The sequence below is a fragment of the Prunus persica genome, chromosome G6, assembly GCF_000346465.2.
Source record: "Prunus persica cultivar Lovell chromosome G6, Prunus_persica_NCBIv2, whole genome shotgun sequence".
Lineage (NCBI taxonomy): Eukaryota > Viridiplantae > Streptophyta > Magnoliopsida > Rosales > Rosaceae > Prunus > Prunus persica.
Window position 1 is genome coordinate 28,816,350 of NC_034014.1, and position 27,972 is coordinate 28,844,321.

General features: G+C 38.1%; 6 protein-coding genes across 8 annotated transcripts; 3 read left to right on the forward strand and 3 right to left on the reverse strand.

Annotated features, from left to right (window-relative positions):
- Nucleotides 743-2,306, forward strand: LOC18772518 (transcription factor bHLH94). Its single transcript, XM_007205788.2, has 3 exons — nt 743-1,370; nt 1,491-1,883; nt 2,002-2,306. The coding sequence occupies exons 1-3, from the start codon at nt 834-836 to the stop codon at nt 2,101-2,103; spliced, it is 1,032 nt and encodes a 343-aa protein (XP_007205850.2). The 5' UTR covers nt 743-833; the 3' UTR covers nt 2,104-2,306.
- Nucleotides 3,168-6,365, reverse strand: LOC109949794 (tRNA (guanine(10)-N2)-methyltransferase homolog). Its single transcript, XM_020566161.1, has 6 exons — nt 5,837-6,365; nt 5,417-5,628; nt 4,919-5,236; nt 4,730-4,804; nt 4,384-4,458; nt 3,168-3,916 (listed from the first exon to the last, which is right to left on the reverse strand). The coding sequence occupies exons 1-6, from the start codon at nt 6,036-6,038 to the stop codon at nt 3,359-3,361; spliced, it is 1,440 nt and encodes a 479-aa protein (XP_020421750.1). The 5' UTR covers nt 6,039-6,365; the 3' UTR covers nt 3,168-3,358.
- LOC18772792 (glycine-rich RNA-binding protein RZ1A) lies at nt 6,452-8,661 on the forward strand. The gene is made up of 4 exons (XM_020566162.1): nt 6,452-6,573; nt 7,254-7,373; nt 7,750-8,321; nt 8,404-8,661. The coding sequence occupies exons 2-3, from the start codon at nt 7,263-7,265 to the stop codon at nt 8,299-8,301; spliced, it is 663 nt and encodes a 220-aa protein (XP_020421751.1). The 5' UTR covers nt 6,452-6,573; nt 7,254-7,262; the 3' UTR covers nt 8,302-8,321; nt 8,404-8,661.
- LOC18772468 (vacuolar iron transporter homolog 4) lies at nt 10,211-11,378 on the reverse strand. Its single transcript, XM_007206249.2, has one exon. The coding sequence runs from the start codon at nt 11,006-11,008 to the stop codon at nt 10,304-10,306; it is 705 nt and encodes a 234-aa protein (XP_007206311.2). The 5' UTR covers nt 11,009-11,378; the 3' UTR covers nt 10,211-10,303.
- LOC18773227 (branched-chain-amino-acid aminotransferase-like protein 1) lies at nt 12,262-22,829 on the reverse strand. The gene is made up of 30 exons (XM_007204946.2): nt 22,650-22,829; nt 22,406-22,475; nt 22,165-22,293; nt 22,002-22,065; nt 21,829-21,916; nt 21,518-21,602; nt 21,180-21,236; nt 20,723-20,836; nt 20,552-20,622; nt 20,002-20,437; nt 18,757-18,999; nt 18,478-18,576; nt 18,041-18,112; nt 17,416-17,508; nt 17,099-17,236; nt 16,844-16,902; nt 16,612-16,714; nt 15,992-16,180; nt 15,776-15,876; nt 15,283-15,337; nt 15,103-15,189; nt 14,945-14,996; nt 14,656-14,741; nt 14,371-14,424; nt 14,050-14,133; nt 13,576-13,647; nt 13,358-13,438; nt 13,187-13,222; nt 12,723-12,867; nt 12,262-12,524 (listed from the first exon to the last, which is right to left on the reverse strand). Exons 1-29 carry the CDS (start codon nt 22,748-22,750, stop codon nt 12,745-12,747), a joined length of 3,042 nt encoding a protein of 1,013 aa, XP_007205008.2. The 5' UTR covers nt 22,751-22,829; the 3' UTR covers nt 12,262-12,524; nt 12,723-12,744.
- LOC18772271 (kinesin-like protein KIN-1) lies at nt 22,899-27,528 on the forward strand. 3 transcript variants are annotated; one of them, XM_020566160.1, is made up of 16 exons: nt 22,899-22,998; nt 23,496-23,646; nt 23,803-23,905; nt 24,160-24,203; nt 24,336-24,365; nt 24,460-24,582; nt 24,682-24,707; nt 24,844-24,925; nt 25,414-25,455; nt 25,535-25,568; nt 25,696-25,771; nt 25,847-26,066; nt 26,148-26,239; nt 26,528-26,645; nt 26,728-26,907; nt 27,065-27,528. In XM_020566160.1, exons 2-16 carry the CDS (start codon nt 23,533-23,535, stop codon nt 27,251-27,253), a joined length of 1,473 nt encoding a protein of 490 aa, XP_020421749.1. In that variant the 5' UTR covers nt 22,899-22,998; nt 23,496-23,532; the 3' UTR covers nt 27,254-27,528. The 3 variants fall into 3 exon arrangements, with proteins under 3 accessions (XP_020421749.1, XP_020421747.1, XP_020421748.1); XM_020566158.1 differs by lacking the exon at nt 22,899-22,998 and adding an exon at nt 23,038-23,071; XM_020566159.1 differs by lacking the exon at nt 22,899-22,998 and adding an exon at nt 23,072-23,114.

Sequence of the window (27,972 nt, forward strand, 5' to 3'; positions counted from 1 at the left end):
TTCTCTCTCGGTGCTGGATTGTACAATCCCACCCTATTATTACCAAATGACAATGCCTTTCGGCTTCACAGCTTCTTTAAGCTTCCTTCCATGTAGCTAGCTGGCACCCTAGCACGTGCAACCCACACTTTATTACCTACTGCAAAACATCATAATTACTTGCCTAATTTTTGTTTTCACGGGTAATTAAGATTTATGAACAAATTGCCGGTGGGATATCATTCCGTTGATTGAGCTCTTCCATCTCTATTTACGTGGATATAGAGGTTCGAAACCACCAATTTTGTTTTTAGATTTTGAGAAGAAGAAAAGAAAAAAAAAAAAAAACTTTTAAAAAATGAGAGGATAATGACATGCATGCGCAGTTGTTTCAGAATTAAAAGTCCATTGAGTAATTTGTCATTATTTTCACAAGTGTATCATTTTATAGATTCTAATGGTATTATTTTTGTTAACTTCCAAAACAGCAAGATTTGACAAATTTCATTTTCAATCCATTGACGACGTGACATGTGTATATATAAAATTAAAATATGTGTCTTTGTTAAATGCATATACATCTACACAGGGACATACAAAATCTGGCTTGTAAACAAAATCACATTGAGATGTGCGGCAAGTTATATGTTTAATTCCTTCTCTTGCAATAATAATGAAAAAAGTACAACTTTATTTCACGTGTGACGTCCTGTAGATTTGTTCCATCATGAAGCCCTTTAAAAGGCAGCTCAGTTTCTCCATCCACACACAACAGAAGAACAGAAGACCCCAAACCCACCACCACAATATATCTCTCTTTTGGGCGTCTCTGTGCTTCACCTTGACAACAAATTATGGCACTTGATGCTGTTGTTTTTCCTCAAGACCCTTTTAGTTGCGCCACAAACAAAGACCTCTACAGCTATTGGAGCTCTTTTGATGATGATCATCATAATTTCGGTTTCGACAACGATCAAGATCATCATGATCAGCTCCAACACCAAGCCTCCCTCGATTTTCTCGGCTACCAAACAGATCATAACCCTCCTAATTATGGTACTAATTACTATTCCTCAGCTCCTTTGAATTCAATGGTGCCACATTTCAACGAATTGCAGCTCTCCAATCCAAACCCAGATGTTAGTGATACTACTAGCCCAACTGATGATCAACCCGAATTTCATCAACTACCATTGGATCAGACAATCACAATGGCTGACAGCATGCCTAGTACTCGTGCCAAACGGCGCCGTGCCAAGAGTAGGAAGAACAAGGAGGAGATTGAGAACCAGAGAATGACTCACATTGCAGTTGAGCGCAATAGAAGAAAACAGATGAATGAGTATCTCTCTGTGCTTCGATCTTTAATGCCAGACTCATACGTTCAAAGGGTACATACATAATTACACATATATCTTACTTCTACTTTTATTAATATTATTAATTTTTATAATTAAGGTTGAGTTTATTGGACCGACCAAAACATGTGACATTGTTTTTGGTTTTATTAGGGAGACCAAGCATCAATCATTGGAGGTGCGATTAATTTTGTGAAGGAGCTAGAGCAAGAAGTGCATTTCCTTGGTACCCAAAAGCCAAATAATGGTGTGCCTTTCTCCCAATTCTTCACCTTCCCTCAATACTCAACCCGGTCCAGCGGAGACCACGAGTCTGCGGCGGCAGCCATGGCTGAGCTGCCTTTGATGGAGTGCAAGCTGAGTAACATTGCAGCTGACATAGAGGTGACAATGGTGGAGAGCCATGCAAGTCTGAAAGTGAGAGCCAAGAGGATCCCAAAGCAGCTCTTGAAGATTGTTTCTGGGTTGCATGGTATGCACCTCACAATTCTTCATCTCAATGTGGTCACTGCTGATGATATTGTCCTCTACTCTCTCAGCCTCAAGGTGATTAATTTCAATTCAATTAAGTTGTTAATTTAGTGGAGAAAGTTTAGAAATTTGAAATTAGACATCTGTGTATGTTTTTTGTGATGAATTTTTTTTAAAACAAATTTGTAAGCAGGTAGAAGATGAGTGCACACTGGCTTCAGTGGATGAAATTGCAACAGCTGTGCATCAGATGCTAGCTACAATTCAAGAGGAGGCAATGTTGAATTTGAATTGATTATCAAAAACCCCTCTTTTAATTAGTTAGTTAATCCCCTCTCTTTTAAATTCATCCTTTTACACCTTCATATGTGGTGGGTGTGTTTCTCTTGTTTTTAATTAAGGTTTTCTCCATTTCAGTTTAAGAAAGAGCCTATGTTGTTTAATTATCTAGTTAGTATATTTTTTTTGAGTACCTTTCTTATTGAAAGGTACGATAACAAATTAAACTCACACGCACTACATGGATATTAGAACTCCAACTCAAGACAACTTTTCCTCATGGAACAATTGCTCTAAAGTTCAAATCACTATACTAGTGGTCATTTGCATCTAGTTATTAATTTAATGGGCAATATCATCACTTGCAGCCTTCGAGAAAAGTTTTTGATTGATCGGATGGTTGAGAATGATTATGAATTTTCTCATTGTTGATTATAAATATTCAAACAGAAAACATGTGAAGATAAAAAAGAATTCTTATAAAAAGTTATAAAAACATATTTCATTTGGAAAGGACGCATAAATTAGTACCAGTAAACGGTATAAGTTGAAGTCAAAACAGAATGAGAAGGCAAGGCTGCCATCATGCCATTGTCATGCATGAATGCATGAACAAGTTTGGAAAAGCTCAGCTCAACTCAACTCGAGATTTTTTATATAAAATGAAATGAATTAAAAAAGATAAATAATAATTGGCGAATTGCATTGGAGATAAAATTGTGGCCCCGAAGCCGTACGTTGTTCATTGTCGAATCGAATCCCTAGGTAATTTTATAAAGTGGATGTACTGCGCTGGTGGGGTTTTTACATCATGTTGGAAATTAAACAAGGAATTCTTGCCCTACTTGGCTACCCCATTGCTTCCCTTTTGTTTCTTTTTACTTTTTTTTTGGGTCAATTTCCTTACCGATTGTTTGGGAAGAGAGAAAAGTGACCTGGGCCCAGGAAGTTTTTTCCCTTTTCTTTTTGTTGGGCCTTTGCCCTCACCCTTCTGAGAGCACAAGAAATATAGCCCATATCCGGATAGTTACCTTTTTCTGTTTTTGTTTTTTTTGTTGTTGAAATTAATAAGGGCAAAGATATATAATTTCATCATTTATAAAATATGGAAATCACATTGGTCTTTCATTAGAATTACAACAAACGAAATTAACTTACAAGCTCTCTAAGTAATGCATGGATAACCAAAAATTCATTCTACTCTCCTACCTAGCTGTAGCAGCACCATTATGAAATCTGTCATAGTCAAGCTAAAGAGCCAATTGTCAAGCCTATACATATTTTCCTCTGTATTTTGGCTTTGGTTCTTTGGTGAACTTCGCATGATCGGCAGCCCCATTTGATTGTGGATCCGTAGGACTGAAAACTGCAGAATGAAGGTTTCCATCTTCCAACCATTTCAGATGGTTCTCTTTGAAGTCTAGATGTTTTAATCTGGCTGCTTCTGCGATGTCTTCAGTGTATGGACTTTTCTTCACCATTGTCAGTAATACTCTGCTGTAACGTGAGCTCAGAATCTGCTCGGAGGTAGCAATCAGTTTGAAACACGGGTGCTCTGGGAAATGGTTATCGACGTTATCATCTTCACTCAACACAGGGTAGAAGAACACAAGCCTCCCACCCATTACAAGCATCCTGCCAGCTAGGTCGAGCAAATCATGTACACACTCGACCAAGCTGTAAGATGCAGTTGATGGTATGTGGTCTGTCCTCTTGTCATCCGGAACAACGTAAGGGCCGATAACTCCTTTCATCAACTTCCGGCCACCAGATTTGCGTCCCCCAGCACGAACACCATAGGGGGGGTCGCAAATTATGGCATCAAATACCTACACAAGCAAAAATGACCAAGAAAATGAATGACTATCAGTGTTCAAAAGACCCCAAATTTGGGAATTTATATTTCTCAACAGAGAGACCAAAACGATTTAAAATGCAAAATCACCATACACATGAAGCTTTATGCTGCTGAGTTTCAATCCTTCAATTTCCAAAGTAACTATAGGAAAACTAGTAGGCTATTTAAGTCTTCTTGTGGAAACAAAGTGGAATATAGACGACCAAATCATTAGTTTTCTTTCATCCGGTGGTTCCAGACATATGATGTTCTATATCAGCCAAACAGTTTGCTAAAGTAAAAATAACTAAGAGAACAAGGTAGATTGAGTAACCGCCAAAAATAGAATAACAGTTGGGAAATAAAAAGAAAAGCACATGCTACTTAAATAATGCCATCTAAGGAAGTAAATGGTGTTCATAATGCAACAAGAACCAAAAATATAGAGAGAAAGAGTACCTCTTTCAATCCAGTACGCCAAGGAGGAAGGTTATTATCTGCCCTTAACAAAGCAATCGGCATTGGTAATCCATACTGCAAAAAAGTATGAAAAAATGAATACAAGCACTTGAACTTTCTCCAAGATACAGAAACTTCAAAGTTCGTTCCACTCCATCATGAATGGTCTAACATAGAAGTAGAAATCATTAGTAGCTTTCCCCATCAGAACTTTATACGAAGAAGTCTTGATATATTCATCATCATAAGCTTATCATGTGCTTGCTGATGCCAATTAGTATTTGAGAAATAATTCCATAGACTGCACCTTTCAAACCAAAAACTCAATCTCATAAAGCATATTCACCTGCTTGAAATTGCTCCAGACATTACAGTCAGGGCCACGGCCATCGCGTACCACCCTGATATCAATATCTGCACCCTGAAAAATTTGATCAGCCCATATAGAAAGATAGTTAACTGCATGCCTGACATGAAGGAAAAGTATAAATTGTGACATAACTCAGAATTGGACTACAGAGAAAGAAGTGTAAACCATTGTCATGGCTCCAAAATGGGCAGCAGCTATAAGAATGCTCCCAGTGCCAACAAAAGGATCGTAGACAAGCTTCCCTGGTGTGGCCAAAGCTTGGTTTGCCATTAAGAAAGCCATTTCTGCATCCATGGCCGTTGGTCCAAGATAAATGCGGCTTTTCAACTGATATGTAGGTAAAAGTTTTCTATCAGCACCACCAATCTCCCGACCGAAAAAGATTCTTTTTTGGACCATTGGTGGAAGACCATTGCTAGCTCCATAATCATCAGTTTCCATAAGCCAGAACTTGTGTTCTGGATTTTTCAAATTAACTCGACCCTGCAACATATTGATCAGTAGCAACCACCATCATTAGTGACAATGAAGAACAATTTGAGATCAATTTTCTGGAGCTAAAATGCAGATTTCTGTACTTGCACAAATACTTCGGGTGCATATCCTTGCAGAATCTAACCCAAACCGAAAACCGAAGTGAATAAGTTAGATTAAGAAATTAACCTTGAAAGGAATGTAGCTAAGCCCCTGAATGCGTTGGGTTTGCTCCTGGAGGCTGATGACTTTACCAAAGGTGTCAACATTAATCTTGAAAGTACTACTGGAGTCTAGGTACGGCAACTTCCGCTCATCTGGGTAATTTCTTATACACTCTTCCAGTTCCTCATAGCTACCTCCTTCTCCCCAAAGTTCATACATTCCTTTCACAAGTATGCCTACCATATACCAAGTTGAAAGCTCAAATTTTAGTGAAATGCTCTGCTCAATGAGGATCAATGAAGTGCAAAATCTTACAGGCCATGATTGGGAATATGAGATTACAGTCGTTTCGATTTGAGCAAATTACAGATTTGAGAAATTCAAGGCCAGTTAACAAAAAATGCAGATGAGAGAAAGAGGAAATGGAGGAAAAGAAGTACTGACTTCGACTGGCGATGCTCTTGGCTACGTCTTCCGAAGGGAGATCGACGAAATGGAAAGGGGAATCTGGGTGGTGGAGCAGTGGCAGCCTCCATTGCAAACACTGGTATTCTTGATCTTCGTTGCTAAAGAGTTGTGCTAAAGATTCGACCTCGGCTTTCCTGTAGTCTAATAATCTGTGGAAGAACACGCACAGATACCACATGTTCTTCTTCTTCCTTGGTTTTCACTTCTCTTTTGCCTGCGATTCAGAGAAACAAACTAAGAGGGCAAAACCCTAAACCCTCTGCTCCATCTAATGTTGTACATTTGGGTACAAGTCTCTAATGCATGTCGCAGGTATAAACACATTTTCAAACATTTTCAAACATTTTTTATTTTTTATTTTTAACAAATCGATATTCTAATTACTCGAATAATATGGAGGGAAGGGAATCCAAAACTTTATCATCTTTTAATTATTTTATTTTATTTTATTTTTGGTGATAATATTCTATAGCAGAAATTACCAAGAAAATATCTTAACTTAGTGGACACGTGGACCAATAAGACACAGAGTCCGGGAAGTAAAAAAGAAACCCTACAGCCCGTTGACCCGGTTTCCAACCTACACCACACCCGCAGCCCTCTCTCTTTAGGTTTTGTGTTGAAAGCCGAAGCAAAAACTCAAAGCCTCTCTCAGCCTCTCTCTCTGTTTCTCTCCGCGTTTGAGATCTAAATCCTTGCGTCGCTGTTTGCTGGTATGAAAAATCAACCCCTTCCGCGCTTATATTGTTAGGTTATGATTTTGTTGTTCTCGAATTCACTTAGAAATTTGGCAGATTTGTTTGTTCTAATTTATATGAGTTTAATTTTACCTTTGGCCTCTGCTCTCTGGCGTGTATTTGTCAATTGTTTTCTCTTTTAAATGGTTATTTTGTATGTTTTAAATCTTGATGATTCGCTTCTTATGTGCTATGGATAATTAATTAGGATCTACCATATAGGGCCTGTAAATTTTCAAACAAAGGAAAGGCCAAGAAATTTGGGATGATTTCAATATGAGTGTATGCCTATGTATGCTTTTGTTCTTATGCTCCTAGTATAGAATTGTTTACATATGCCCAAAACCCTACGTGTGTTTTCTTCAATTCCAGTATTAGTGTGTATGTCTATGGATTGGATATACATATTCGTACATGTGTTTCAACAATATAAGGACATAGTGAATTTGGTGTGGGGTTCAAAGAAGTTTTTCTCGGTAAAGAGAGTTAATTGGGGGTGGGGGGAGCTCCTTTTTCCTCTCTCATCGGATTTGTTTACTTGTCTCTAGATTATGTAGTATTGGGAAGAAAATTTTTTCATAGATTATTGAATGGTTTTTACTGATTCTTTTTGTTTATCTTCCATGATTGATGCCCTCTTTTATGTAAATTTGCAGTTTAGAAAAATGTCAGAAGAGCTGGAGTATCGATGCTTTATTGGTGGCCTCGCATGGTCAACATCTGATAGAAGTCTAAAAGATGCATTTGACAAGTTTGGAAAGCTTGTTGAAGCCAAGGTATTGATTTGTTTTCTTTATGTTTGAATACAGTCTAAACGAAATGTGTTTGATTTTCATCAAGCATTTGTTTATAACTTCTTTTTCTTCTGTTGATTATTGCATCTGGTCTTTGTTTCTGAGGATGATACTGCTTGGCGGAATCAATTAGTTTGGATGACCATAGTGTCCCATGAGGGTTTGGGATTCAGAAGGGAAATTGGCAATGGCCGTGAATAACTTCTTTTGATAGTGTATAATATGGGAAAATATGATCTTGATTTGGTTTGATTGAAATCAGGTGCTAATTTTTCATGCTTTGTTCAACATGATATTATTTGATATTCCTAATACTCATCAATGGAATTTTATGGTGAAAATAATTTAAATGACATAGGTAGTTGTTGATAAGTTTTCTGGACGCTCCCGTGGATTTGGGTTTGTCACTTTTGATGATAAAAAAGCAATGGAAGAGGCAATTGAAGAAATGAATGGAATGGATTTGGATGGACGAACTATTACTGTTGATAAAGCTCAGCCTCACCAAGGTTCAGGTAGAGATTATGACGGTGACCGCGGTCGTGACCGTGGTCGTGACCGTGACCGTGGTCGTGATTATGGAGGTGGACGTGGATCAGGTGGAGGAGGAGATTGCTTTAAGTGTGGAAAGCCAGGACATTTTGCTAGGGAGTGCCCAAGTGAAGGTTCAAGGGGAGGCGGCAGGTATGGTAGCAGGGATGATAAGTATGGTGGTGGAGGTGGCGGTGGGGGTGGTGGCAGTGGTCGTTATGGTGGCGGTGGGGGTGGACCTGATCGAAATGGAGACCGATATAGTGGGCGCAGCAGGGATTCTGGTGGTCGTTCAAGTTCTGGAAGTGATCGATTCAGTCGTGACCGCTCAGGGCCATATGAACGTCGGGCGACAGGAGGAGGTTTCCGTTCTGGATAGGACAATTGCTTCGGATAGTGGTATGTAACACAACTCTTTCCTTTTGTGTTTTTCACAGTTAGTATTGTACTAAAGGAAGTTTTGTTGATGTGATAATTGCAGCCTAGGAACCCGAGGAGCTGCTCGGCTGACTATCACTGTCTGCAATGCATCGAAGTTTCCTCTTGCTGGATGTGTTCTTGTGATGATTGTCTGGGTGGATTAATTTAGTTGGACCAGTATTTTGAAGTGCGAATCTTGCATAGATATTCACCTGTTTTTTGTTGCTAAACGATCAACCGAATGTTTTGATCCGATGGAATTTTATGCTTGCTTGAAAATGATATTTCAATTTGGCCTTATACTCTGTGAATTCCATTACGACTGGTGGTTGTCTATGACTATCATGCATCGGTGACTGCAAATGCTATGCTTCCTGTCTGTTCCTGTTCACTCTTTTGCTTGCGCCATTGAAATATTGGAAGGTCATTTGGTTCCTGTTGACTGTTTTGCATGGGCAATTGCGATATTGGAAGGTCATTTGGTGTTTGGTTATTTCGGAGAATAGATTGTGAGGGGTCCGCTATTGGGAGTTTGCTTCTTGTTACTTGGAAGTAGAAGTGGTCCTATAAGTAGAATGTCCATTTTGGCTGCCCTGTTTTCGGTATCTTACTAATAAATGGGAGTCAAGCGGGTAATATTTCCTCTTATAAGTTACTTTGATACATGATATCTCCTTTTTTGTCATTCCTGCTATATTGATATGTTTAACCTTTTGGCAGGATCTGGTCTCTTTTTCGACCCATGATTGGGTTTGTGTTACTAATTGGACATGCATTGTTTTAAACGTAAATATTTTGAAAGTCTTTTCGGCCAGAACAAGCCATCTGCAATTTAACTCGAACATAAGCCCCCTCACCTTCACCACAGCACTGGTGGGAGAGTTCCATTCTGCGTAAACATGTGCAGGTTGTTGTTTGGAAGCTCTTGACTCCATTGTTTTGTCCTCTGGGTCTCCTTATCACATTGCACATGGGGGAAAGGTTGTTGGTCTTGCCTTGTTTTACTGTTCCTGGCCGTGGTTTGTTTGCTGAGACAAGAGGATGATCTGTTTCTTTGTTCCTGTTCCAAACTGCTTTTTTCTCCCAAGGTCGTTAAGTGATGCAATATTACCGACTCTACACTTAATAACGTATCTTAGCTTGTGGTTTTCTGTGTACATCTATTTTTTTTTTTTTTTTGGGTTAATTTAAATCCATTATCGGTTTATATTTCTGCCATGGAATGCTACCTGCATAATAATTAGGGTTGTTTTGAAGTGCTGATGTTTTTTTCTTGTACAATTGGATATATGCAAACTATCGAAGTTTTTCTCCTGTAAAAAGGATGGATGATAAGACAATTTGGCATGATACGGTTTCGTTTTGAAAGTGTTGTAATACTAGTGGGTTGGAGTCTTGGGGAAGGAAAGTTAGGTTTGTTGGGTGTCAAAACTAGAAATTAACTGAGAGTTGGTCTGAAGAGTTGGGTAATGTGTATAGCGATTTCTTAGGATTTGGAATTCTGTTGTGTTCATTGCGTCTGGAATCATGAGACAGGGAAGTGCTGTTTCGAAAGTGGCATATGCATTTTGCAACTGAACATCAGTGAGCCGACAACTAACCGCCGTCCTCTAATGTTAGGAGAAAAAAGCTTACATGTCCTGGGTGCGTGCATCTCGTTTGTATAGCTGTGCACCCATCACGTGTCATGTGCCGAACACGTGTGTCATGCATATAGTGACTCTGAATCAGTGAGTACTAGTGATGCATGTACGTACCAACCCAAATAAAGTTGTGTAGATTAATTATAAGGGCACCAACATTATTCGATGAACACAACTTCGTACTATCATACTAAAATTTTACATTCTGCCTCTGTGCAGCTGCAGCCTGCAGTACCACCACACCACCAGCAACATCATCAAAAGGGAAAGTGACAAGAAGATATAAGAACACAATGACAACAAAGGCATAAAATTTAATCACATTTCCAGACCACCAGACCCAATTAACTTGGTGAGTCCGAAAGTAATAGCCATAGCCATCCATCCTCCGACGAGAACTCTGGCACAAGATTTCATCATCGATGTCCTTCCCAGCCTCGCTCCTACTCCTCCGAACACAACCAACGCCACGGTTGCCAAGACCACCACAACGGCTAGCCTCACCTTGTGCTCACTTATAAATGCAGCTCCTAGCAAAGGCACCACGGCACCTATCGAAAATGCAATGGCTGAAGCCATAGCTGCCTGTGCAGGATTTGGCAGCTGCAGCTTCTTCTTCTTTGCCTCTTGTGCATTCTCCGTAGCAGCACCATTTGTTCTCGTCTCATCTCTTTTCATTTGAGACACCTCTATGTCGTACTGAGTGTACACAGAGACAAACTCTCCTATCGCCATGCTGCACGCCCCGGCCACCAGCCCTGCAAACCCTGCAAGCAGCATGGCTTTCACGTCTTGCTTCACAGCTCCCACGCCCATCATCAGTGATGCAACTGAGACCAGCCCATCGTTGGCTCCCAACACCGCGGCTCGAAGCCATTGTGTCCTCTGGGAGTAGTCAAAAGTCTCATCTTCTTCATCTTCAGGCCTCTGGGATTGTTGTCTTGGCTGATCGGCAACATTTCCATAAACTGGAATCTCAATATGGTTCGTGGAAGCTTGTTCAAGAGCTCCTTGGCCAGCCATTTAGGAAGTTTTAAGTGAAGCAAATTAGTATGAAAAAAGAAGCAAAGGGATTTGAATATTGATTGCTTGTGGAGGACACACGCCCTGTTATGGGGTATTTATAGACAAGGTTTATAAAATTATGGAGTGGTGAACTTAGTGCACATGTTGATGGAAGGCACTAACCATAATCAAGGGCTGCTTTTGCTTTACTTAATCAAAATTAATGGCTAATAAAATATGCCATTTTTCATTTTTGAGCTCAAACACTTGAATCTCTAGTGGTTGCATGCGTATAGAGAACCTTTTTTTTCCTTCTGTATTTGTATAAATGTATCTAATCGATATTATTACATTCCAATTTCTTCCCGATATCTGCCATGGAAAATTCCAAATTGTATCTCAAATTGACGGGTTAGTGTGAACTTGTTATGGTGGTGGTGGTGGCCTAAAGTACTATAAAATTGTTAAAATGCAGAAAAGTGTATGAAGTGTGGATTGCACACAAAGGCCACCAGCAGAGTTCCGATTAAAGAATTTATGATTTTGTCCTCCCCAAAAAAATTATATCTAGCTTTTGTAGATTTTGGTAAGAAAAATGAATAATCAATTGAGTGGAGGGTGCATTCCACACGAAAGCTTGTGGCTCTTGATTCTTTCTGCATGATCTCTATCCATCTTGGACAGCTTGACCGACCCCTTTTCAAACTTTCCACTGATTAAAAGGCAACACCAGTAGTTATAATGGTGTTTAGTTTTTGATTAACCCACTAATTAAGGATACACAACGATACACCATGAAAAACAAAACCCTTTTTATAAAGAGAAGTGATTTAGGTTGTGTTGTTGTGTAGTAGGATCATATATTTTTTTCCATGTATGAATGAAGATTTCGTAACGTAAGTTCTGCTCTGCATAGTTTCGTGCATATGCAGAGTGGAACGTATTTTTCTTTCCTTTTTTTGAACAATTTTGATTTTCTTTAATTACTGTTTTGCGACTTCCTTGCATGTAAATATGTCACAATTCCAGTATGAAAGACATTTTGGGTCATTTGAAAGAGTTGGCAAAGTTTCGACGAAGCCTCTGACTTGAAACACCACAACATTATAATTTATATGATGGAGCGGAACAAGGAGTCTGTAGCTCAAGTGGTTATGGACAATTACCCCTACACTTGAGGTCATATGTTAGATTCTCCCCTCCTCTAATATCGCATGTATCAAAAAAAGAAAGACATTCTGGGTCGTTTGGAAGACCACCAGATCATTATATGATGGAGCGGCAAAAGAATTTATTTATTTATTGCAGTATAATGGTAGTATACAACCATTCTTAGTAATATTACATTTTAATATGTTCCCAGGACCTTCCTAAAATGGGAAAGATGAAAAATAAAAAAATGCAAAATCAATGGCGCTCTCTACACATCTGTACCAAACATTTGGTACTTTTATTCGTATCTGTGAGAGAAGCTCTTCCAACTATGCATCATGGGTCCATGAGATTCATTCATCCACTGCCAGTTGGCTACAACCTGCCATTCATGAATTGTGATCGTATTTAGTGGTTAAGTTGTGCAGACAATGAAGAAATAAAAGTAGTAAGCATAAATTTTGGATCAAAATATCCGCTAAAAGTTTTCTTAATCTTCAACTCAGAAGAACTGTTTAAGTTTGCATTGTTTTGAGTGTCATAAAAGTTGATGGCTGAACAAAAAGTGAGACACTCTCACCTTGTGAAGCAAATTATCAGGTTTAATGATAGGTTGGTATGGGCACCCCCGATGCTTCTGTCAGCTCCTTGTAAGCATTCTGCAGTCTTCGAGTCACAGGCCCCACTTTTCCATCTCCAACTAGACGGCCGTCAATCTTCACAACCTGGAAAACAAAATCCCATTGACTAAGTATTGATTCTTATGAAGAGGGAAAGATTACAGCGTCGATGAGTGGAAGCTGGCATAATTACAACCTGGTTGGACAGGTTTTATGGACCTCCTCTCATAATTAGTCATATCAAACTTCAAACTGTAGCAGATGGTTGTTCATCTTAGCAAGAATTCCATAATCCATTATTTAAATTGTTGAGCAAATGGGTTTTGTCAAATACAGGCTATAACGTTTACAGGATTTAGAAATGAACCAAATTGTATACGCAGTTAGTATGCAACTGAGATTACAATATCCATAAGCCACTCACCGGACTGAGTTCTCCCATTGTTCCTGTTGTCCATACCTGCAGGGCATCCATTATAGTTGTAAGCCTATTGTCCATAGAAGGAAGACCATGTTGGAAATAAACATGTGGAAATAAGAGTTCATAAATATATACAAATTATGTGACCATCTATATATATTTATGTAAGAAAACCTCATCTGCAGTATGGAACTCTGATAGGCTGATCCTTCTCTCCTCTAAGACCAACTCCTCCTTCACCACAAGGTCCATAACCTGAAATCTTGAAAAATAAGTAAGTCACTGGAAGACCAAGTGCAAAGCATTCTTCACCAGTCATTGCACAAATGTAAGTTCAATTCATAAAGTTTGATAACAGTTGTCATAATGGGAGGGAAATCTACACAACTTACAGTTGCTCGAGTCACACCAGGAAGGCAGTAATCAGCATGAGGTGTCAAAACACGGCCTTTCTTCACCAAAAACTGTGAAATCAAACACAGGAGTTTATTTACAGTGTGGATGTCATATAAGTTACACGGACTGGAAGGAACTGATTTCCTTTAATGAAAAGATTTCAAAGGAAATGTTACCCATAGATAACTGCTAGGACACAATAATACAATATCAATATTTTATATGCCATTGATTACTCAAGGAGGAGGGATCGAAATTTTGTGTCCATTACAATAGTAATAGTCCCTATGCCAGATTGTAAGTTTATCCAGCGATCTAACATTCAATTCATGATAGTTTACATGGAGGATTTTGACACTTTCTCAATAGAAATTTGGAAAAGAACAATGAAAAACTACATATGACAAATGGAACCTAACTACCAAGTTTTCATACAGCACTAAAACCTGACAAGCAAATCACAGGCTTACAATGTTCGTAGCATTTGTTTCGGACACATAACCATCCTTGTCGAGCATGATTGCATCAGCGGCATTTGCATTATTGCCTTCTATCTGCACTATTAGCAGAGTTCCATAACATGAGTATGTGCATTATAAAAAATTTAAAATGGGCCTGTGTACAAAATAGATCGCACAAAGTTTTATAGTTAAAGGGTGCTTTTTTCAGCAAAGACTTGCAAAAAGAAAACAGATTATATCACACTAACAGACCATTAACTCGTCCAGTAGTTAACTTAAAACCAAATCTGCCTAGTTAAAGAGCTATTTGATTATGTGAATAGAACAAACCTTTGCAAGTATATTGTTGAGTAGGTTATTGTGGTGAATCTTTGAATCCAAATTCTGGTAAAAACAAAAGGAAAACAAAAATAAAAGTCAATGGACTGAAATAGGAGAAAATATCAATCGAATCACGCCTTCTGGTACAACGGAATATGAATTAATCTGATTGCTCTCTACTGACTAATTTAGGTTGTACAGCATTTCACTGTTCAAAATTTCATAATTTTCTTCATTAAATATACATAATAATTAATCAAGTTTGTTGGTTTACCACTACTCCCCAAAGCTTACATTTGGTGAATTACGACGAGTGGTTGCTGTAACAAGAGTAATACCACTTGTATTGTCATAGACAGGGGGTTTCCATTCAGCAAGGACTGCACGTTTAAAAGAAATAGCAAGTGCAGCATAAGAAAGACCAAATGTTTCACTTGTGCGTTAAAGCAGTCAATAAAGCAATTAGTATATTACATCCAGCACAATTAGGTTTCCGTGTCCACATAGCAACCTCAGAACATGCATTTCAAACAGAATATAAACATTCGCATGTCAGGGCAGAGGATTAAGAATTTTGTTTTACCAATTAAGGTGCATCCATAAAGATTGAATGCTGGGCTCATGCCAGAAGTAACCTGAAGAAGACGAACGATACTAATCACTACTAGAGGAATAAGGACTGCACTGAACAACTACACTCAAAAGAATTTCAATCTAAAACTTGGCATGGCAGGGCAGTACCTTTTTTCCACGCGTCAGACTTAATCGGATGTGTGAATTGTCAAACATTCCATTTCGAATAAGAGTACTAAAGATGGCTTCCTTAACCTGCAATGATGAGATACAGAACTATAGGCAAAAGCTACTGAAGAAAAGATCTCTTTGCAGAAGACCCAATACAATGAATTGAAAAACTCTTACCCCTTCGCGAGTAGGAACATTGTTGAATGCCAAAGCCTTTGCTGAGTCAAATAACCTGTAGATATCAAAATAAAGTTTACATTAGGGACTGCTAGTAAAAGAATAAAAGAATAATAGTAAAATAGGAAATTGGGTAATTCATAAATTTTATAGGAGTTTATAGAAATCACAGTTTCATAACATACAGGACATTAAAAAAAGGTCTGCTCCTAATATCTTTAGCAATGACAAATTTGGAGAATAAAGGCTAATAAATGAATTAAACAACTAAATAATCCTTGTTTAAATACTTGTTACTTTCTCTTGACAAGCAATACGATGTCTTCTTGAAATCAACATGTTTATCAAAGATTCAATATAACAGATCAAATCTTTCCAGGGAAATTAAGTATCATCAACATATTATACCAGAATATTCAATCATAAGTTTTCCAACTAATCTATAGTCACCAAGCATCAATCTTGTTGAAACTTTAACCTTTCTTCTACTTACCTATCTAAATGTTCATCAAGCTTAAATATCTTGCCATTGTAAACTCGAAGACCCTCCCAAACTGAATCACCGCCTTGGACAACCGAATCGAACACAGAAACCTTAGACAGGTTACAGGATAGAAATAAATATCCTTAGATGGCTAAGCATTGAAACAAAAGATTGGAGGGATGATTCTGTCCAGTGGAGATCATCAAGTGACCCATGTAAAAGTACCTTTGCACTCTCGCGCGGTACAATCTCATCACCAACCCATGCAAGTAGCTTCTCATTTTCTGGAACTGGAAGATCGGGTTCAGACAAACGAGACTTAAGAAGGCACGATTTCTGCTTCACATGGCGCCTAAGAAAGTTGTAGAAAGGTAGACTTTGCTCAAGTACGTCATACAGAGACATAGGGAATGGCTGAAAAACACACATGGAGCATTAGCTCAGACGAAACATTCTGTCATGTCATAAGTTCAGTTGTCATTATCAATCTCATGATACAACATTTTGTGAGAAAAGACAAGAATAAGGTTTAAAAGGCACAAATTTATGACTAAGAAAGAGATATTTAACCACACTAAGGAGTACTTGTTATATAACCTAACTATCTCTATTTTCAGATAATCTGTGTCCCTTGTTTCCAAGCAGGTGATCAATTTCTAGCATTTAAACTAGAGTTGAGCACGTTTTGACACAGAGAAACCAAACTTTAATTGCTTATGAACCAGACACATAACAAAGCTGAGAATGAACATCAGTTCAAGAAAAAAAAAAAGACTAATTCTTTGATTAAACATACAACTCTTAAGGTTTCAAATCTAATGTTACGTAATGCACAAATAGCATACCATGGGATACTTTCTTGGTGGTTGAAATCCTGTTGATTTGTGCACTGTTTCGTACCACCATGGGGCCCAAACACCATCTATTGGCTTTCTACCAGCCTCCCATCTGAAAAAAATTTCATTGGAAACTTATCATGCACCAAAAAAAAAAAAAAACTAGACTTGAAAAATCTACATTTGTCTAAACAAACTAGACTAAACTTTTTCAATTTCAAATGGAATAGCTTTTGCATACTTAAGCATTGTGGACTGAAAAGGGATATCCAACTCTTCACAAAGACCACGTAATGTAGCCTGCATTATCAACAAGATGAGGTGAAAATAAAGATAAAAAAGATAGAAGATTGAGAAAGTTCTCCAGAAGAGATTATAGAAAAACCACTGAACAATGGCAGACAACTGGATATGAAAACTTAATAACAATTACAGAAGATAAATCGACAATTTGTACAATTAACGATTGTCAACATTTAAAAAAGCTCTCAAACACCTCAGGATCTACTTGAAGCTCTGCTGCATCAATAACAGGAGGGGGCCTCCCCAGTTCAGAGAGCTCACTGTATATTGAGACCAGATCTGCCAAACCTAACTCAAGAAGCGATGGAGGCACAACCTTGTCAAAGGATGGCTGACAAAACATCCAACAAAGAAGTCAGTAACTTAAAGCAAGTGATCTGAAGCATAGACTAAACACAAAATATTTAAGGATATAGTGAATTATTAAACATGCCAATATTTTCCAGAAGCAGGTAAAATTACCAAGACCACGAAAGAGATTTCAATCTGTTTATGCAAGTAGACTCTTACCAAGATATCAAGGGGATTCCGGGTCAAAATGACGTGCTTTCCTGTCTTCATTAAATCAATTGGTAAACCAGGCACACGTTGCTTGGCCATATGCTGGAGATCAATTAAAAAAATAATACTGATAGCACTATAAAACACAATTAGCAAAGCCACCCACGCATAAAAAGCAAGTTCGGAGCTCTGATCCATTTAATAGCAATATTCTCATAATATAATAAAGGAATTGGAGATCAATTTCAGTTTCTAGGGGTCCTCATCTTGTAAAACGGCCGATGGGAAAACTGCAAAAATCTGAAGGGATTTTTCCTACTGAATTTGTATTAGTTTATCAAACATTTGATAGCCAGATAGTATTCTTGCTCTTGCTAGTTACTTTGTCAACCGGTTGCCTCTTTTCATCTATATTTCTTTTGGGCATAATTCTTAAACCTGAAATTAATTGACCTTTACTGCGAGTGATATATTTTTTGACAAGTATTTACAGTCTTATTAGCCATTGGTATGCTGTGGACTTAATAGCTAGGGGGAAAAGAATTCACAACATAACTTTGAAAGGAGAAAGCTAAACTGAATATTATGAACACAGACATTACTTTGCTCAACCAGGGAGGGTATTGTTTATCACCTTACAGAGGCGATACTTCTTTCTTCCTGGACCAAGAATGATATCTTTTACAACTTTATTTCCATCAGGTTCCTGATACAATTGACACAAAACATTCAAAGTGAAGAGTGAGGATAAAGAGAATCATAGATGATAAAAACAAATTGTGAAGTTTACAATTTGAAACATAACATTTGTATAAGGCAAGCGTGCTCGTATAATAACAGTAGTAAAGCCAATTATATAACCTATGCAAAATAGCAAAGTTTGCCAAGCGCAAAACTTTAAAATAAACCAAAGCATAAAAACCTGTGTCTCAGAGAAAAATATGTAAAGCTCATCTTTATGAAAAGAAAATCAATAGAGATCCTCCTAGCAAAGCTGATTTTCCAAATCAGCCTGAAAAGTAAACTTGTAAAGATGAAGAGATGGAAATTTTCACTGACATTATGACATACCATTTTGGACAGAACCTCCTCCCTGTAGGGCCTATCAAAACCCGTCACCCGAAGGAAAGTTGCATAGAGGGGTTCATCAAGCACTTCTATGTCATCCCTCTGAAACCAAAACAACAAAGAAGCTCTGGAAATCAATACTGTTTAGTTCATTAAGTTTCCCAAAACCTAAAGTTCTGGTCAAAGGCTTGACAGAATTTGGTGAAGAACAAAAAAAGAATCTTTAGTTTTGCACTTTCTTACAGAACCCAGAAAAGAGTATTAAAGAAAATGGAGTGGCACCTGAGCAAAAGAGTACATGAGGCTGGTACTCAGTGATCTTGGAGTAGCCCACAAGTGAATCGCCTCCACTTCAACCTCTGCTTGGTTCTTCAGCTCATCCATGGTGATGGGTTTGGATTGAAATTTACAACCTTTTGTGAGATTGATTGGGTTTTGTTTAGAGACTGGGAGCTGAATGCATGTATAGCTGACAGCTCTGCAACTGAAAACTGAATGATTTGGATAACTTGGATTGCTCTGGGTCTACCTCGTTATTGTCACAAAAACAGACACAAAAGTCAGCTCTTGCATCAATCTAAATGTTTCTCTGCAGGGAATCTGGTCTAGTGAGAGTTTAACAAATAATATTTACTATTTTTCTGATTTAAACTAAGCCATTTTGAAATTTCTTTCTTCCTTGACCCCAACAGAGAAAAGTTAATCTCTTTTGGCCTAGAGATAGAAAATTCTTATACGATACGATCGTGTTTTCCGGTGTCGTAATAAAAGTAAAAGAAATGGGTGTCCTTTGGGATTTTGACCAATCCAAAAATGACCCTTCACATTATGCTAGCGCTAAAGTTGCTGATATTACTTTTGGATGTGTAAAAAGAGTTGATAAAGTAAGAGAAAATAGGACAAGTTTAATCTGTGCGTGAAACTTTTTACCATGACATGACGTGTTATGCATTTGCAATTTCATGGTAACAACTGTCAACTGTCATCAACTACTGTGTAAAATGAAGGGGCTGTCACCACCACCACACATGGGAATATTGGAGGACTCGTGTAGTGACAAGACTGGCTATCAAATTAAAGACCCATATGGTGCCTTCCTTCATTGCCGCTGTTTCATCAAAACAGAACAAAACAAAAGCAGCACGATAATGCGGTGGATGAGCCGTTCGGTGGGGCTTTGGTTTGGAGTCTTATTTTTGTGGTCACCCTTTGTGCACATTTTCGTGTAGAGATCAGTTTGCTTTCTTTTAAACTAAAGTCCTTTACACCTGGTCTATTGAAACTTGAAATCAAAGTAATTTGTTGGGCCTATCAAAGAGGATTCACAATTGGTAAAATCTTGATCTCTGGATGCGTATGGTTTTGAATTTTGTATAGTTGTGGAATTTCCACAAGAAAGAAGGCAGATCACCAATGCTCATCCCAATTTGTGTGCGAAGAAGAAAAAAATCATACAACTTTAGAAGTACCTTACAAGTTTAACAAATCTTACAACTTTAAAGAGTGAGAATTGCACAAAGCCTATTTGCATGAGATGGCAAATAGTCGTACACCGGTTCGATCATATGAGTGCATGTGGGGAAGCAAATTGAAAGGCCTAAGTGAATCAGTTAGGTCTTTGATGGTAAGGTTAGCCGAGTCTAACAAAGCACAGAATTTATTGAATGTCTCAATCTTGCGGATCACAGTAGCGATAAAAGCCATTGAGCCTTTCTTCAATCCAGCATTTGTGGCACTGTTTTCTGTTCTTTTGGGTAGAAAAGCTTGGAATTTATCACCATTACCAGCACTCCCTTGATGAGTTCCATTGACCTTACCATCAGTACATTTACTTTCCAATGAAAGGCCTAGGTGATTACCACTCCCCTTCTCAGGATACAATTTCTTAGGGTTTAGTAGAAAGGCAAGTATTCGAACAAGATGAGGGAGGCATACGGGGTCATATATTACATCTGCACCCAAACTGTTGAATGAGAGAAAGGAAATTAGAATAGCTTCCAAGCTTCATAAGACTGAAAAACAGATTAGATAAAACTGCAGCGTCTGTTCACAAGCTAACTTTATCTCATATACTCACATTATGTCTGGCTTGAGGTTCTGAAGCTCACTTTCTGAGACAGATTCCCAGGGCATATGAAGGCATTTAACCTGAGATTGTAAGATTATTATAAATGGTATTGCAAGTCATGCAATTCTAATGCACCGTCATTCATTTCTTTATCAACTAGAGTAAAATATTGTCAGTTACCATATTTGGATCTTCAGTAGTTTCTGACATATCAGTTTCAACGCTGAAGTGGTTCAGTCCCAGATTGACCTTCATGTTTGCTAAAGTTGACAGGTCACCATCACTTAGTATCACCTATATCAAATACAAACTTTATAAAGTGATCCACAATCTGAATACAGACACCATTTGCCTGATTGAAATTAGTGAAACATATCTCTCTCTTTTGTGTGCATGCATTAAAAATTGAAAGTTACAAAACTACACAAAGCATGGTTAAATCACCCTCAACCCTAACAGAGAAACAAATGTCAGCTACGAGCATGTTTCATCCAGTTATAACAATTCACATACTTGTGGTAAAAGAACACAAATTCTCCAAGACCTTTTACTGATTGAAGTAAAATCAATTTCAGTTTGATCCAATGATATTGTAAAGGGAGACAGTTTTACATTACTTGTGAATTTTGGATAATACCTTGGATGCTTTCACATGGGCAAGACAGATGCCAACCAAACCAACACCCGAGCCAACCTATTGTTTAGTTCATCGTAAATAAAACAAAAGTGTAAAATGAATATAGGCCATAATAGTGGCATCCATGTGAATAAAGATACATGGAAAGATAAAGAAAAGTGCATTACAAGAAACGAAAACATAGTAACCAGCATAGTAAGAACTAGTGATTTTTACAGACATCAGTTGTACAAGGCAACAGAAAAGTCGGCCAACTCTTGGCTTACATGGCTACATTCTTGTAACCAATAACATCTATGTCCAACTAGATTGGATAGATGCTTGAACATATAACTTACCTCAAAGCATGACTTATTAGAAAATAATTCTGGAAAAGAAAGTATACATTCCGATAAAAAAAGACTTGATGGCCAAACCGAACACCTACATTAAAAAAAGCCAATACTAATTTAAATTAGCTTACTTCATACCAGTAACTCTTAGTAAAAACAAAATGAAGTGATTAATCAAACATGTAAAACGCTATAGCCTGTCAAATTGTTATATGCTGTACAACTAGAAAAGGTATCAAAAAAACAAGGAAATTGCCTCTCTATGCAGACAAAGGAATCAACAATCTGGTTTAGTAGATATCAACAGTGAAATATACCCTGTATCTCCTTCAAGCATGTTGAGTGAACATTGCAGGGGCGCCATCAGTTTCCTCGACTTGGGACAACTCGAAAGTTTAGAACAACCTAGAGGTACCAAGTCGTTAAAACAATATGCTAATCAAGAATAATAAAGTCCACACACCAACATCACATGAATTAAAACCATTACCATCAGGAAAAAGAAATGAAATGCATTTGAAGACCCTTGCATTTCCTTTTTCAAAATCACTGTCCTAATCAACAAAACAGCTTGTTAATTCCAATTTAAAACAAGTAATTAGCTTAAATCAAACAATTTCACCAAACAGCTGTTCCTTAATTAGCTATAGTACCTTCAAAGAAGCCATGAAATGAGCATACAGTTCGTATAGCTCATCCAGCACATCACCGTGGTTCAGCTCAACTTCAGAAATGAGCTTCTTCAGAAACTTCTTCAGGTAAGGCGCATGCAACTTCCCAGCCTGCATTTACCATTCAACTGAACCAAACTTCATACTTGAGAAAAAAATACCAAAACCGATAGAACTTGCATTTAAGTGAACTGTGCATAAGCAGAGGCCATAAAAAGTTTACATCTTTGGCTATGCAATGGTCCCAAACAAACCTCTGCACTTCCTCAGTAACCAACCCTCCACCGCATACCCTACACAATTCACAAATACAAACCATTATCAAAGAAGAAGGTGAACTTGCTAACTTGCGCCATCAGACGCGCCGACCAGCTTGTAAAACTCAAGAAGTTGTTCAATTGCATTTCTCATTGGATGAATTGGTTTAAAGTACGCGGCTTTGTGCTAACGTGCGCCGGGGAAGTTACCGGGCCAAGGCGATAAGAGAGTCGGTGGGCTCCATAGAGAGGAGAGCAGAGAGCAAGTGGAGACATGAAGGGATTGATGGGTGGAGCTCCTGGTCCGCCATGGCTGTCCCTTTGCCGTTGAAAGTATTCTAGGGTTTTAGCAATGTCCAGTAGGCTGGGGACACACCGCCATGGCTGCAAAGGTTTTATTTTACAAGGTAAGTAGCAAAAAAGAATCAGGAAGACGACGCCGTTTCTTAAGTGATTTTTTTGTAGCCAACGACAACATGATGCGTTAGTCTCGCCATCTTTAAAAAACGACGCGTCGCTCTGTCACGTATTGGGTTGGGGTGCGAAGCCATAGAAGCCGGTAACCTAACGCTACCTCTTGTAGTTTGTTTTGCACTCTTTTCAACTTTCATTTTTCGCGCGTAAAACTCAAAGTACTCTCTCGATCTCTCTTGATTGTTTGGTTGCCTAGAAAATGTAGGAAACTGCAGAAAAATCTGAGATTCGCTACCTTTATTTCTTCGATTTCTATTTTTTTCTTTGAATTCTCAGTAGCCAAACATATTTCGAAGCTCACTATTCACGAATGCTTGAGGTCGACTCTTTTAGCTGTTTGGCTGCTGAGAAAATGAATCGACATCATTTGAATTTCGAATCGTATTTTCATATTCTAGGCTGATTCTAACACAACCGTTCAGCTCAATTTTTAAGACTTCTTCGGATATTGAGCGACCAAATAGCATCAATCTTGTATTAGAAATCTGATTTTCTTATAATTTATCGTCAGACAAACAGTCATATGAGTTTGTCTTTCTAATATAAGAACCGACGCTCTTTTTGTGTTTGATTTTTTTGCAGGTTTGGATCAAATTTAGCTTTTTAGCACGGTCAGACAATGTCGAGTATGACAATTTGTGCTCGTTTCAGACCTTTGAGCTCCAAAGAGAGAAGAGATCACGGCGATACAGTCTGCATTCGATGCATAGACGCTGAAACTTTCCTCTTCAAGGTTCTTTTCTTTCCATCCATGGAAAATTTTCCATTTCTGAGCTCATGCATCCATGTATTCCTCAATTTCTTAAAATTAACTCTGCTATTTTTGTTTGGTCAATACGTTGTGTGTTTGAGAAATAAATGTTAAGAGATTTGAATTGTTGTACGCTAGGATGAGAAGGATGAAGAATTTACATTTAGCTTTGATAAGGTGTTCTACGAGAAATCCGAGCAAGCTCAAGTCTATGAATTTCTAGCTTGGCCTATTGTGAAAGGTAAAAATATTGTGGATTGTTAGCTCTTATATTAATGGATACATTGTGGATTCTCTACTTAATTCCTGAAAAGAGAAAGAAAAAACAAAGAAGCGAAAGAGTACTCCTTATCTCTTTTCTTAGGTTTTCGTAGCAGCCAAACTAGTAAAGGGTTTACTAATTGGGACAATCTAGTTTGGATTATTGATTTGATGTATATCCAACAAGGTTATGCTGTCTCTTTGTTCTATTTATGTTCGGTGACCATGACACAGATGCTGTTGACGCAATCAATGGGACGATCATCACTTATGGGCAGGTAGGACATCGTTGTCTAACTTTTCTCCGTGTGGTGGTTGCCTGTATGTATGTGTTCACTTTCTGTCTAGTAATTGCATGTCTTAGTTATTTTGTTGGTTCTAACGTACAAACCTTTTGTAACTAATGACAGACTGGAGCTGGGAAGACATATAGCATGGAGGTGAGGCTGGGGTATCACAGTATTATTGAGATGATTGTTATAGATATTGAATTAATTAAGCTTACGCATAGTAATGTTTGCATATTTGGTGCAGGGGCCTAGCATACTGGTATGTGATGAGCAGAAGAGAGGATTACTTCCAAGAGTAGTTGAGGGACTGTTTGATTGCATTAAATCTTCTGGAGGAACAATGAAGCACTCAATCAAATTGTCAATGGTATTAAGATACGCTTACCTTTAGGGGTTATAAACACAGGTTGCAAGTTGCAATGTCTCTACTGATGTCATTTTCTGTATCTGTTCGTTTCTCTTTCAGGTAGAGATCTACATGGAAAAAGTAAGGTATGTAGAAGTGGAATGACTCAATTTGACTCAAATACATTCTCTTTGGGGTATAAAGTAAGCTGAATATGGTGGAACTCTGGGAAGGTTCTAATAACTACAGTTTCAGTTAGTGTTAACTACACTTCTTACTCAGGGACCTTTTTGATTTATCAAAAGACAACATACAGATTAAGGAGAGTAAATCGCAGGGGATATTGTTGAATGGAGTAACAGAGGTATCCCTAGCTTTTGAAGAAATAAGTGCATAATTGTATGCCCATGATATCAATAGGAGTAATTATAGAGGCTATTTTTCATATAGGTTATCATGATACTATATGCTAAATTATACACCTAGACAAGCTGGCAACGTTTGTTGGCAGCAATGCAATAGGCTTGATTACCACCTTCACTGGTTCATTTCTACTAACATGCATGTGCACACACAAGAGTTCAACTGAGGCTTCTAATGTTCAATCTGTCCACTTTAAATCTTAGTCTTGGGTAATGGGGTTTGTCCTAGAAGTGAAAAAAGTTTCAATCAATCCAGTCATGTTTCAAATTTTAATGTTTTGCTTGCTCGAATCCTTTTGACACCAAGAAAACTGAGATGACTACAGATTGAATCCTGGTTGTATAGGATTTAGACGTTTAATATTTCTGCAATATATGTCGTAAATTGCCTTCGGACTGAGAAACAGCTCGTCATTTTCCCTTCTTCCAGATCTCTGTGTCAGATCCTGCAGAAGCATTACAAAGCCTATCTGTAAGATAAACTTACTTCAGAAATCTCTGTCAGTTTATAGTTTATGGTTTACATTTTAACAGTGATGTCTATAATGCAGAGTGGCATAGCTAACAGAGCTGTGGGGGAGACCCGTGTCCTTTGCTTTTCTTTTTCAGTTCTGGTTGTTTCTTAATTGCATAGTATAATAGCAGCATTCTTTTTTGGATGGCAATGTTATCCACTTTCTGTTATTGTGTTCAAAACTTAATCCAGACATAGAAATGAACATGGCCAGCAGCAGAAGCCATTGTATTTACATATTCACAGTTCACCAAGAAGTAAAGAGAGATGACAGGTAAAATTTCTGTATTTTATATTGGTGTCTAAGTCTTTGGCTGTATGATCTTGAACATTTTGAATCTGTGGATAGGTTGAAAACTGGAAAATTAATTCTTGTCGACTTGGCTGGATCCGAGAAAGTAGAGAAAACTGGAGCTGAGGGAAAAGTTCTTGAAGAAGCCAAGACCATCAACAAGTCCCTCTCAGTCCTTGGTAATGTGATAAATGCTCTTACATGTGGTTCACCAGGCAAAGTGAACCACATTCCGTTTCGTGATTCCAAGCTTACTCGGATTTTACAAGATTCACTGGTCAGTTTCCTCCCTCAAGTCCTTTTCACCATAGTATTGTCAATTATTTGTATTGAAGATCTACTGGTCCTCATCTTGCAGGGAGGAAACTCCCGCACTGCATTATTGTGTTGTTGCTCACCAAGCCCTTCAAATGCATTGGAGAGTCTGTCCACTCTTCGCTTTGGGATGAGGTATATATTATTCAAAAACCTATAATGCACGCCATTCAGTATTGTGTTTTCTTATCCTCTTGCCCTCAGTCCCTAATATAGCTTGATTGAGCACACCATAAGGATGTATTCTCTTTGTTACAACTTCCCCAAGAGCAAAACTTTCATTATTGCGTAAGATATATTGAGCATCTAGTTCTTCTATAGAAAAAGAAAATCAACTTGATTAATTACGAATTAGGACTCAAAAAGAAAATTTTTGAATTGACTTTTAATCTTACTTTCATTTTGGATATGACATTTTGCCAGGGCAAAGCATATCAAGATGTCACCACGTGTCAAGTGTAATGAAGATAAATGTGCTAAAAAACAGGGACCTGCATCATCTCCAATTAAACATGAGTCATGCGATATAATCCTTGACAAGGTTAGATAGAATTCTCTTGTAAAATTGTCAATGTGAACTTTTATTATAGTTCTTCTAACACAACCTCCGTGCATACACATAGTTGAAGGAGAGATTTGATGCTGAAGATGTGAAGTTACTTGAGGAGTTGTTCACATTGAATGGCATTTTGTTTGATCCTTGTTCATCTGAAGAGTTGGATTCAGCATTCGAGGATGTCACTTCACAGACGATTGTCTCATTGCAGCAAGCAGTGGAAGAACTTGCATCCACTGTCGATGAGGTACACGTTACCACTGAATTAGCTGAACCTTATTGATAAACAATCGATCTAGTCCAATAAGTTGTCTTGAACACCATTTACTTTGTAGTGAGAATGTTGGCAACCTCATATACTTGTCTTAAAAACGAGTTTTATCGCCGATTTTATGCTGTTACAGCTTAAGAGAGAGAATAAGGGTCTGAAGGAGAGATTAGCAGCTGCTGAAAGATGTCATGCAGCAGGCAAAGAGGCTGGAGATAATAATACTTCAAGTCTTGTGCATAAACTCCCAGGAATTCTCAGCTCCTTTGTGTCTTGGGTGAGGTCACTCTCCTCTATCAAGTTGTTGAATTGTGAGGTCAATTGAACATTGCTCATCTCAAGCACTGCAAGAGCCCTTACATCCATTTTGTACAGTTTGTGCCAGAATTTGAATTCCACCTTATTTGGAGAGAGTTTCTAAGCTTCCTGTTGTGGGTTGCTTTACATGCTTTCTAGCTTGGCGCACACACACGAGGCCAAGTTCCACGAATTTATCTTAAACTGAGTAAAATTTGTGATTTTTAACACGTCCTAGCTTAGCTATATAAATTTTTTGCTAGAGGAGTTTGTGCCATCAAATATCCCATGTCTTTGATCTTTGGCCAGGGGGGCTTTTTTCTTTGTTTGGTCAATGCTATGAGAGGTTTGACTTTGACTCCTATTTGGGCTACGGAAAAGGAGATATCTGGGTTGGTCTTGACTCTCCTATTTGGGCTATAATAGTGTTATGTCTAGTTGGGATTTGACTATGTCAAATGTGCTGTTTCTTTGCAATTGGGTTTGAAATGGAGGTGTTTCGGATAAAAAGGCCCATTTCTTCTTTTTGGGTAGAAGAAACACTACTTCTTTAAATATTGGTCTACGTGGAAATCGTTCGCTGAATCACTAGTGACAGGAAACTGAAACAGTAATTGGCGGACTTTCTATAATCGAACCAAAAAAAAAAAAAAGGGAAAGTATTGTTAGACGTGTGGTGTGGATATGCAAACGTATAAAAAAGCCAAGATTCGTCTAAGGAAAATTTTGAGTGCTCTCTGGTGCTTC

What these genes read in the sequence shown, in the direction of transcription:
- LOC18772271 (XM_020566160.1), top strand. Translation starts at nt 23,533, where the DNA reads ATGTCGAGTATGACAATTTGTGCTCGTTTCAGACCTTTGAGCTCCAAA. An exon ending in CTGAAACTTTCCTCTTCAAG is followed by an intron (nt 23,647 to 23,802) that starts GTTCTTTTCTTT and finishes GTTGTACGCTAG; the next exon opens with GATGAGAAGGATGAAGAATT. An exon ending in CGATCATCACTTATGGGCAG is followed by an intron (nt 24,204 to 24,335) that starts GTAGGACATCGT and finishes AACTAATGACAG; the next exon opens with ACTGGAGCTGGGAAGACATA.
- LOC18773227 (XM_007204946.2), bottom strand. Translation starts at nt 22,750, where the DNA reads ATGGCGGACCAGGAGCTCCACCCATCAATCCCTTCATGTCTCCACTTG. An exon ending in ATGTTCCTACTCGCGAAGGG is followed by an intron (nt 15,190 to 15,282) that starts GTAAGAGTTTTT and finishes TCATCATTGCAG; the next exon opens with GTTAAGGAAGCCATCTTTAG. An exon ending in TCAACAATATACTTGCAAAG is followed by an intron (nt 14,134 to 14,370) that starts GTTTGTTCTATT and finishes CTAATAGTGCAG; the next exon opens with ATAGAAGGCAATAATGCAAA.
- LOC18772792 (XM_020566162.1), top strand. Translation starts at nt 7,263, where the DNA reads ATGTCAGAAGAGCTGGAGTATCGATGCTTTATTGGTGGCCTCGCATGG. An exon ending in GAAAGCTTGTTGAAGCCAAG is followed by an intron (nt 7,374 to 7,749) that starts GTATTGATTTGT and finishes TAAATGACATAG; the next exon opens with GTAGTTGTTGATAAGTTTTC.
- LOC109949794 (XM_020566161.1), bottom strand. Translation starts at nt 6,038, where the DNA reads ATGTGGTATCTGTGCGTGTTCTTCCACAGATTATTAGACTACAGGAAA. An exon ending in CAAGAGCATCGCCAGTCGAA is followed by an intron (nt 5,629 to 5,836) that starts GTCAGTACTTCT and finishes GGTATATGGTAG; the next exon opens with GCATACTTGTGAAAGGAATG. An exon ending in TTAGCTACATTCCTTTCAAG is followed by an intron (nt 5,237 to 5,416) that starts GTTAATTTCTTA and finishes AATATGTTGCAG; the next exon opens with GGTCGAGTTAATTTGAAAAA.
- LOC18772518 (XM_007205788.2), top strand. Translation starts at nt 834, where the DNA reads ATGGCACTTGATGCTGTTGTTTTTCCTCAAGACCCTTTTAGTTGCGCC. An exon ending in CAGACTCATACGTTCAAAGG is followed by an intron (nt 1,371 to 1,490) that starts GTACATACATAA and finishes TGGTTTTATTAG; the next exon opens with GGAGACCAAGCATCAATCAT. An exon ending in TCTACTCTCTCAGCCTCAAG is followed by an intron (nt 1,884 to 2,001) that starts GTGATTAATTTC and finishes ATTTGTAAGCAG; the next exon opens with GTAGAAGATGAGTGCACACT.
- LOC18772468 (XM_007206249.2), bottom strand. Translation starts at nt 11,008, where the DNA reads ATGGCTGGCCAAGGAGCTCTTGAACAAGCTTCCACGAACCATATTGAG.